Source organism: Mycetomoellerius zeteki, unplaced genomic scaffold (genome assembly GCF_001594055.1).
Source record: "Mycetomoellerius zeteki isolate Tzet28-1 unplaced genomic scaffold, Tzet1.0 scaffold241, whole genome shotgun sequence".
NCBI classification, from domain to species: Eukaryota; Metazoa; Arthropoda; class Insecta; order Hymenoptera; family Formicidae; genus Mycetomoellerius; species Mycetomoellerius zeteki.
The window spans coordinates 322,278-333,234 of record NW_017257218.1 but is presented as its reverse complement, the minus strand read 5'-3'; the positions used below and the strand labels follow the sequence as shown (position 1 = coordinate 333,234).

The window sequence follows — 10,957 nt, the reverse complement described above, 5'->3', positions numbered from 1 at the left end:
TCTTAATTTGCACTGCTGTTAACGGAGTAAAACTTTACTCGATGGTAAAAATTCTCGATAAAATTATTCCTGAAATTAAAAAAAAATATTGCATTACTGAGATAAATAATTCTGTATGATACATAGAAGAATTTCATATGGTTTAATCTATGAAGTATTTCAACTGTTTGAAATGAAGTAATTTTAAAGTTATTTGTGATTGCTTGTTTGTAAATTAAAACAGAAATGTTTGAAGATAAGATATTGTATAATTGCAGGTACGATTGCAGTATTATGTTCTTACATTCAAGAAACATTGAAAAAAATGATAATTGTGAAGCATATATATCTACTGTTAACGAACAAGTAATCAGGCTTTCTATATAATATCAGTAATCACAATAGGTCTGTTCGCGTTGCATGAAATCCCCAAATATTTTTGCACTTAAAATGAGATAGATATATATTTGGCCTTGAAAAGAGAGAAAGCGAAGATGCCGAGTGCCAAAAGTGCAAGCAACGCGAACAGACCTAATTTAGTCAGCATGGATACTGTTCAAGAGCAAGAATGAGATAGAGTGAGATAGAATGTATAGATAAAATGAAATAGAAATATGTCACTAGTACTATAAATGGTTGCCAAGTCATGTGATTGCAACAGCGAATCAGAATGCGTAACACCGGTTGCGTCTCTCTGATAAATCTAGGACTCTAGATTATGGCTATGTTCCAAAATTGAATGCCTGTGCTGAAAATGTATAGTACATGTAACATAAACTGTTGCATTTTCAGTGTTGACGGTAAATTTGCAACACAGCCTTCGTATCTCGAAATAATGTGAAAATTACAAAAGTGAACAAATTCACTAGAATACTCATAATTTAATTGGTCAATAATTAGTAAATTTGCTCACTTTTGAAATTTTCGCTTCATTTCAAGATACACAGGGTGTATTCCGAACCGGGTTAGCTTAGCTTATTTTTTCCTCTAGATGTTCGCAGTTCCATAACTAAACCGAGAAGTGTTCCGAACCCGTCGGCTGTCATAACTCGTAACCAATAGAAGCCAGTAGTTGAGTTCAATGGGTTCGGAACACTTCTCGGTTTAGTTACAGAACTGCCAACATCTAAGGAAAAAATAAGCTAAGTTAATCCGGAATACATCCACAATCGACTCTCTGGGTGGAATCCATGACGGTGCTCAAGATTCGAGATGGTCTTAAGCTAGTGCATGAACCCACGGAGTAATAAGGAGATCAAGCTTGAGGATGAAATATGGGCTCGAAACACGGTTTCGGAAAATCCCATGGAAAATCGAGATGTGATTTTAGCGCCATTGCGGGAAAAGTTGGAAGTATTGACTGTCACGTGACATACATTTCGCTCTCTCTAACCTACATTTTGCTAACTTACATTTCGATGTGTTTTGATGTGGAAATTTCATTTATTTTTAATCACGAAGGTATTTTTAATAAAGAGAATTGAACATTTATATATATATATATATTTATTTATTTTCTCTTACCGTTCGTGGTGCAAATAGACTTTTTCCACTACTTCCACATTTACAATAAGGAACTATGCAATTAGGCATATTTGGACAAATATCTAAAAAATATTAATAAAATATTACTCTCTAATAAGAAGGAACAAAGTCGAATTTCATTAGTCTAGTGGATTAAACAGCAGTTTCTCCTCAAGTTTAATATTATTTGTTATATATAAATATGATTTCTATACACGAATTTTAATATTTATTTATTGAATACATACCAAATCAAAGTCAACAAGAAATATTGGAATCTTATACTTCGTTAGGATCTGAGCATAAGAATTGTCCTAACACTTTACGATGCACAAACACTTAACACGACGTAACACGTTTTCCCGCGCATACGAAATACGTGTGAAGACTTGTTGAAAAATATCCTAGTTCACAGTTTTCTCCGATAGGCGTGTTCGGATCAGTTCTTCTATATAGCGCTTTTCCGACACCATTAGGGCTATTCTGTAATTTTTAATGACAGTTCGGTATCGTTATATTGTCGTTGCGCAGTTTTTTCACCATGTAAAATACCTGCGCAACGACATCCCTAGCTAGTAAAATTGTCGTTAAAAATTACAGAATAGGCCTACATGGCCGGTATTCATAGTCGATTCTTATTTCAAGACCGTCTTAAGTAGTGTCTTAAGACGCTAATGCAGTTTTCTGATTGGTTCGTGACTTCTTAAGATCGTACTTAAGACGGTCTTGAATATAAGAACTGACTATGAATACCGGCCAATGGATTCCATCCTCTGAGTACATCCATTTTCGGTTTGGGAACTACGAACTACGTAGCTACATCCATTTTCTGAACCTGTCGATAAAATCATAGCACAGCCACAGAGAATTACGGGCGACGGCACCGACGGCACCGACCACACCGACCACCATGGACGTAATGTACGGGCGATTTCGACGGTAACGTCGGTAACGGGAAAAAGACCGGCATGATCTCTCTCTGCATGATTTCTCTCTGTCGCAGTGCTAAATCACGTGCTAAATTGCTTTAAAAAATATAATATAAATTATAATTTGTAGATCATTTAAATATTTTGTAAATATAAAATTATACATATTTTTTTTATTACTAATTATAAAAATTCTATAACAATATTCTTCAAATCGAGATATTAATATAGCAATATGACTCTCTCTTCACTTAGTTCTATTTATTAAATATTAAATATGTCGTGATATAAGAAGTATTATGCTCATTCGACAATTTGCAAGATTAATGCCGATATAATTTCATTCAGTCTATTTTCCGATGCCGTGTATATACAAAAAACTTAATGTCGTTTTGCATTTCATACACAATAAAGTGAGCGTAATGATTATTACTATAATACATTTAATACCTAACAATAAAATAAAACTCAGTCAAGTTCAAATTGTATACCGATATAACTATTAATATATTATGATTTAAAATTTTGCTATAGATCGACTTTAAATATATTTATATCACCGGGTGATAAACATCCTCGGATTATTAGGCAAAATTCTTTATTGATTACACTTTACAATTACATTTTTTACTGGGTCGTGATAATCTGAAAAAGTTCAGTATCTCGTGAAATAAAACGCCATGCGCGGGAGCCATTTATATATAAATGTATATATGTATATACATGTATATGTGTTATATATTATACACACATATCTATATATGTATATATGTGTATTTTTTCCTCTTTAATTATACACGGCATACATTCGTTCTTAGTAAAATGATAAAATTCACATATGTAAATACGTCACGTTACACGCTATATGGGGGCGTAGCTCATGTATGTATTTTGCATTTTTGTGTATGTGTTGTATACGTACGTGTGTGGGTCTATACATATATGTATATATAAAGATCTAATACACGAGATAAAAACATCGTAAGAAACTAACACGTCGAATTATTTCTCGTCGTTAATGTAATCACGTGGATGTCCTCCACTTGGTGTCCAAAAATTGAACATTTTTTTCGCATTTTCCCTCAAATATTCACAATAACGGAGCACTGTCGAAATGATTTTTCTCCCTTTTCTTTCTTCCGTTTCTGTCGTCGAACGAACAATTGTCCATCCAGTGCAATTTCGTAAACACGTGTATGTTCTTCGCAGGCTTCAAATTCGTATGTCGCTTCGACGTCAGTGACGAAAAAGACGAAAAAGACGAAAAAGATAGGTCGCAACGGATCAGCTTCCGGATGTAGCGTTGACGATTCGTGGACATTTCGACTGGATGCATACGAGAATACGAGAAGAAATCACGGTAAGTTCTAGAACATTATAGTTACATCTAAAATTGTAAATTCCAGTAGCTAAAAGATTTCTCGAGTCAATGTTTTAATGATAATCGTAAGTATACAGAGCAAGTATAAAATGTATTTAAAAAAAACCATATTTTATAAAGTAAACATTAAACTTTTTAAAAAGTAAACATTATTCGGTGAGAAATAATTCATTGAATTAATGACGAATCATTTTGATATCAATATAATGATTTCGACATCAATTCGACATCGATTCGGATATATCTTGCTGGGTAATTAACAATTTACATATTTATAAAAATAAAATAGACTGTACGTTTCTCAAAATTATATATACTAAAAAGATGTGTATTAATTATAGAAAATATATCATCTTAAAAATAAGCGAAAATTAAAAATTGTTTAGATGCTCCAAAAGTATATTCATACTAAAAGTATATACAATCGAGAAGCTTCTAAAATCAGGAATACACGCGAAGCTCGTTGTTAGAATAGAATGTTATTCATTGTATAAAATTACTAATTATTTAATGTTTATTTTCTACAAATAAACTTTTTTTATAAAAAAATTTCCTTGTATGAATACTTTTTGCACTTATTACAGCTTTTAATATATGTATGAAGGATTTCTATAACTAGAAAAAGTCCTTTTTGCAAATAAATCTTATAGTTGCTTTGATAAAAAAATATATTAAGCATCAGCTTTTTTTGAAAGAAGGAAGAACAATTTAAAGTGTTTAACATAATATTTATATGTATATAAGTGTGTACGTACGCGCGCGCGCGCGCGCGCGTACTTTTGGGTGTATATATATATATATATATCAATATTTCTTAGTAAATTCTACAACTTTAACCAAAAAAACCATCCTTCTTTAATTATCACATGTTACATACTACTTTTGATTTTCTTTATGAAATTTCTTTTATATACTACATGTATAATTACAATGCATGTTAAACGTTAAACGGGAATATTTTATTATTATAATATTGGAACATCTATTAATTCGCTCGATTTCTCTCTCGACGTTTATTCGTACAATATCATAACTAATCTCGTGAGGCTCGGTATTTTTGTAATTCGCATTGTCGCTCGAAATGTTTTCTCAAGTACTTATCATTAATACGGCAAGGCAATATGTCCACGAATCGTTTCCAAAAGTGAATCACGAGAAGGACGGGACGGCACGTCGACTTTATCGATCCTAAAAACTTTCCGGCACGAAACAGTCCCTTGTAGTCGCACATCTAAAAGCCATATTAAGGCAGCGTTTTCCGAAGGCCGGCCTTTCACTTCCGAGGGGCAAAAGCCAGACGGTTCTCGAGTAATAATCATCACGTTTGGGTTGAATAGAATAAGTACTAACAATAAGATAAATATATGCATATAAATTATTTTAAAAGAGGGAATGGAATTCCTTCTTGTGGAAAAATTCGTGGAAAAACCGTAGAAAATTTATCAACATTTTCTTTTCTTTCTTTTTTTCATATATCAGGAATGGCGCTGGAACTTTGAAAATCGTTGCCTTAAGGGAAATTAACAGGATGTCGTACTTCCGCTTGATCGGTGTATTATATTAGTTAATCGCTATTTAAATCTCTATGTGGTGTGTTGGAACATTGGTACAAGTACGATATATTCATGGAAAGAGACAAGGAAATTCCCGGTTGATCCCGGGGCCAGTGACGCGTGTTTATTCTTTTTTTTTCTTTTTCTTCTTTCTTACACATGTACAGGTACAGATATATAACATCGATTTGTGAAATCGCCTAATTGCTAGGCTATGGTCCGCAAAATATTCGTCAATGCGCCGATACGCACGAATACCGCCTTCTCTGTCGTCTCCTGTTTATTAGCCTACGGCGTACCTGGCAATCAACGTTTTCTAAACCTAACTCTACACACACACGCACGCGCGCGCGCGCGCGCGCGTGTGTGTGTAATTCGTGCATGCACAAGATGTCCCTTGCGTCTTCAATCATCCTCTACCGAATGTGATTTTATCTCAGAATTTAAAAGAAACGATCGCGCAAATTCTATCGACGAAATTTTACCAATTTTTTATTATCATCCGGATTAATGAATATTTCCATAACGTATCGCAAAATATTCGTGGTTGTATATTATTTTAGAATATTATTTTAAGCAAGATATATGTATATATATATAGAGCATAAAAACTATTCAGTATACATATATGCCAAATTTCAAATATATCAAAATATAAAAGTGAAAGTAAATAATTGCGCTATAATAACAAAATAAATTGTATATTTTAACCTATCATTATAAATGTAACGCAAATTTGATTTCCGGATGTTTCGGCTGACTTTCAACCATTTTCAATGATCGTACTAGATAGAATTATTTAAAACGTTTGTGTTCACAAGGAATAGATTCTTATACGAGAGAGAGAGAGAGAGAGAGAGAGAGAGAACGCAACGTATTAAAATATATCAATTATATAGTTAATAAAAAATCACAGATTAATTGGATTGCGATTCATTTAATCTTTCAAATTATAATCGTAGATTTTACAATCGTAGTATTATTATATACACATACTATAATTTTAATTATAAAATAATATAAATTAAGAAATAATTTTAATTGATATTGCTAAACGCAAATAATATATAAAAACAATTATGAGATATTACAAAAAATATTATAACATAAAACTGTAATATCTGTATAAAATAAATCACTTCATTTATTTTATGGTCCGAAAAAACTTTTTACATTTTTTATAGAATTAAAATTAAGAATTCTTGTACTTCCTTTAGGTGCTTTAACAATATTACTCATGTGTGCATTATTAATTCATATAAATTAAGTACTTAATATTTTTTGCAAGTATATACAGGGTCTTTCAAATTCGACGTACTATCTGCTATCCTGCTAATGCCAGATTTCTGAAGACATTTTGAAATGAAAATTCTAATCCTAAAATGTCTCTCGAGACTATAATAAATTTTTAATTATAATCATTTAAAGTTAGCGAATTATGCCGTCAAAAATTTGTGCGTTCAGGTGTGGTACAACGCAAAGTGTTAAAAGTAAAAGCCAATTGTTGTCTCTTGTTAATATCGATATAAATATTACGTAAGCGAAGACAGAATTACTGATATTTCTAATTATTGATACTTATGTTAAAAATATATTTATTAATAATTTATTATGCCTGGACATTTGGTATCAGAATTTTCATCTCAAAATGGCTTCAGGAATCTGCCATTAGCAGGTGGTGCATCTGAAATACCCTATATATACAGGAATTATTTCAGATTATTTAATTAGTGATTTACTTTCTCTGGGCAAAATCACAGGAGGAGAGCGGAAGGATATTTGCACTCAATTAATATAAATTCAAAAAAATTTTTTTAGAGAATTTTTGTCTTTGTTAAATAATTATTATGTCCGAAATAAAAAATCACCCGGAATGACGTCGAGATGCAAGATTCATCATGCATAGCAATTGTGTTTCTTTTTTTATCGTCGTACCTTGACGGCGCGCGGCACTTTGCCGGGATATCCTTTGGTGGAAGTCGATAAAAGGGATGTATCAAGTATACACGATGCTCGTGCACAATTTCGCTGGAACGTGATCGTTTTCGCGTTGCGATCGTCCTCGTTAAAATCATACGTTATAAGATGGACGGAAAATCGTCATTTGCAATTACCTCGTCAAACTCGCCTAGTTTTCCAAACGTATCGTTATCTCTTAACAGCTTTTACCGATGAATATATTTTGTTAATACTGAAATTATATTTTACACATACGCTCTTTTATTAATTGCGATGACATTAGTAGCATTGATTATCTTGATATTAACTCTTTTACGCTCAGTTAGAACAAAAAGGCTTTGTGTTTTTATTTATAGTAAATGCAAATATATAAAATATTAAAATATTGTTTTTTCTATGTCACATTTTATATTAATTCAAATCATTTCAACGGTCTGTAATTAAAAAATCTGTAATTAAAAAAAAACAGAGTGACAAATAGAGGGACAAACTACCATATACTAACAAAATTCTTATAAACTTATTTTTACTTTTATGTTTCATTTTAGTTTGTTTATTTTAATTATGGGAAGTAACAGACATGAATATTAATTCTCTTAGTTGTTTTATTGATTGCATCAGCGTTACTTTCAATCTTAAAGTTGACCTGTTCAATAAATTCTAAAATCTCATTAGTCATTATATCTTTATGTAGAATAAATTTACATAATAATTACGATTTTTATATTTAATAGATATATAGATGAATTTATAAAAATTAAGTTTTATAAAATAATAAGGATATCTTAATTATTGTTTTTGTTGCACATCCGCTTGCATAAGGTTATTGGGGAGGAAAGAATTAAAATACGTAAGTGGCTTCATTATTTACGATTCGAGGATAACGAGCAATGGAGAAACGAAGGTTAGTGGCGGTAGGACTTATCCCTGATATTTATATCTCCCATGGGCGAACGATCTTTAAAAGCTTAAGAACTGTTTCTTATTTATAATTCACAGAGCAATCGCATCTCTTATAAAACTTCTATTGTGCTCTCTGTGATATAATCTTCGTCCGAATTTTGCAGAATATCGACTGAAAATTGCTTGGAGATGGCACACTTTGATTACGTACATTCTATGTTACAATGTTATATTGTTCAGCGTTTTCAATTGAAGCAGTCTGAGTCGATGCGGGTTTCCAAAAAGATGAACTCTGATTTAGACAAAAGAAAATATATAGGTTTGTGTATGCAGTATAAATTCCGCGCAATTTTGGAGCCAATTTCATTTCGGATACTAATAAAATGTATAAAGAAAGAAAAGAATAAAATCGTAATTAAATAGGTTTATACAAACAATTAAGTATAAGAATATACATCTATAAATCTAAAAAAATTTTTTTAAATCTTGTTTTACAAAGAACCCAACATGCAGTCATGTAGATTTGTCCGCAATAAATCCAATGACTTTACGTTCGATAAAATAATATATAGTAAATACGGTTATATTTGTTTCATTGTTTTATATTTAGCTTTTGAATTCTATCGAATTTGAATGTAAATTCAATAATTTTATATTTATCTATTTACGAACTCGTACTCGTTATTATTTTCATCTTTTTTTAAGCCCGTCGATTAATTATTTTCTTGAGGTGATTTCGGCCAGGCTTTTTCATTGTAAAAACGCTGTTATAATGTTCCTCGATATATCACGCGTAACAACAAAAAGATAAAACAAAAATTGACATTAGACGCATTCGAGTAAAACAGCCGAGTATCGCGGTGCATCATTGATTTCAAAATTATAATATCACATGACGATTATTACCGGTCATTCAACGACGACGATCACACGAGAGACATTTCTTAGCGATTATAACGGTGTGGATCGACTTATCTTAAATCCCAGCGAGTGCCCAAAGTCAACGCTTAACAATCAGTCGTACTCATTTTGGAGTATAATACATATTAATCGATTAATCGCTTAATTCGTTATTACGTGCTCTAATTATATATACTATGTATATCTAGTTAAAAAGCCCCGCGCAAATCGGCCCATAAAGCTTTCACAATTATTTCGCATTTTTTTTTTACAAAAGTGATTTTTTTCGGCGGTTTTTTAGAGAAGATTGTTCAATCTTCCTAATTCAAGAGTATAAAAAAAAACTTATTTAAATACTTCTTAATTGTTAGCACCTATTAATACAAGGTGTTCTTCAAGTGCGCTCAAGTCAGAAATTATTTAAAAAATTCTTAACTCTCCCCTTTCTCGCTGTGCGAATATGTTAGCTTTTATTGTAAATTAATTTTAAAAAATTTGGATCATTTCAAATTGTTTCTCTCGTGTAGCCACATTGAGAGAACTAACTTTCGAAATTCACAATAATACACAGTGATGTCAGTGATACGCGATCCATATTTTACATCTACGAAGTATTCGTAATATCACGTAGAATGTAGATTTGTAGATTAATCGCTATTGACAGAGTCACAGAGTCGAGCGATACGCATTTATCGAATTTTCGCCGCTCGTTAAATCGTTTCGGCACTTCACTCGTATATGCTCTTTAATTATATCTCCTTTGTTATTCTGATTCCTTTCTCTGTTTAAGCGCCGAAATATCGTTCCGCAAAAATTCGAACGTTATGTGTTATTAATGTTTCACATGTTCTCTCCCACAACGCGAACGTTAGCAAACATTAGGCAAGATTGCCTTTGACAATTTACTACAAATATCCAGTTATTTCATTATTCGTGCCTTGTTCAAACATGTGCTTTTTAGTATAAATGTATGAGTGTGCGGCAGCAAAAACGGTCGTAGTTCGAAGGTACCTAAAACAATGCCGGACATTAAATATTAAGCCGATGCTGATGGGCGTCGTTTTTAATGCCGGCACCAATTACTAAATCTAGTATGACAGTAATTGCGACTAGCATTTCTGATCGCAGGTTGTCGGTAGTTTCGTCCGGCGATGGTACGTATGCATTGATCCCCATATGCAATCGTGGATGCTATACAAAATATCGCAAATCCGCGCTTTGAAATCTATAATTTCGATAATAATCTTCCCCAACGCTTTTCGAGTTATCTCGCTCTACATTGATTGACTTTATAATCAGAGAAATTTTATTATATCTGAAAATTGAAATTGATTTATTCGTTCATCGTTCTAAGCATTAGCCAAGAATTCATATCGTATCGCGCTATTCGATTTTTTCCATAGATATTATAACAAATCTTAGCTACATTTGCCAACAGTTAATTCAACGGTTATCACACAAACAAATTATGTAAAAAAATATATAAATAAAACTAGAAATTCATGCAAGTCGCGAAGAAAATGCTTCCCGTACAGCCATATATGCATTTCCAATTCAATCGAGTAATTTTAAATTCAAATAGCGAGCTATTCTCGAGCCGAGAAAAATTTTCATTCGTACTTTTGTACTTTCTCAGACTAAAGATTGCTATTTATCGTACGTCCATCATAGAAAAGCACGATAAATCGCGAGTTACGCGCATAAACTAGACTATGTAAATGGAATACGAAGCAACTGACGTGAATAAATACGAAGAAATATCAAGATAATAAGTACGACGTAGCGTAAGAAGACAATGTGTGTGTGTGTGTGTGTGTGTGTGTGTGTGT

At 32.1% G+C, this 10,957-nt stretch overlaps 1 protein-coding gene across 2 annotated transcripts; it reads right to left on the bottom strand.

Annotated features, from left to right (window-relative positions):
* Window positions 1-3,193: 3,193 nt before the first annotated feature.
* LOC108723475 (uncharacterized) lies at window positions 3,194-7,654 on the bottom strand. 2 transcript variants are annotated; one of them, XM_018449275.1, is made up of 2 exons: window positions 7,302-7,654; window positions 3,194-3,758 (listed from the first exon to the last, which is right to left on the bottom strand). In XM_018449275.1, the coding sequence occupies exons 1-2, from the start codon at window positions 7,439-7,441 to the stop codon at window positions 3,515-3,517; spliced, it is 384 nt and encodes a 127-aa protein (XP_018304777.1). In that variant the 5' UTR covers window positions 7,442-7,654; the 3' UTR covers window positions 3,194-3,514. The 2 variants fall into 2 exon arrangements, 1 of the variants encoding a protein (XP_018304777.1); XR_001936644.1 differs by lacking the exon at window positions 3,194-3,758 and adding an exon at window positions 4,752-5,322.
* Between the last annotated feature and the right edge of the window lie 3,303 nt (window positions 7,655-10,957).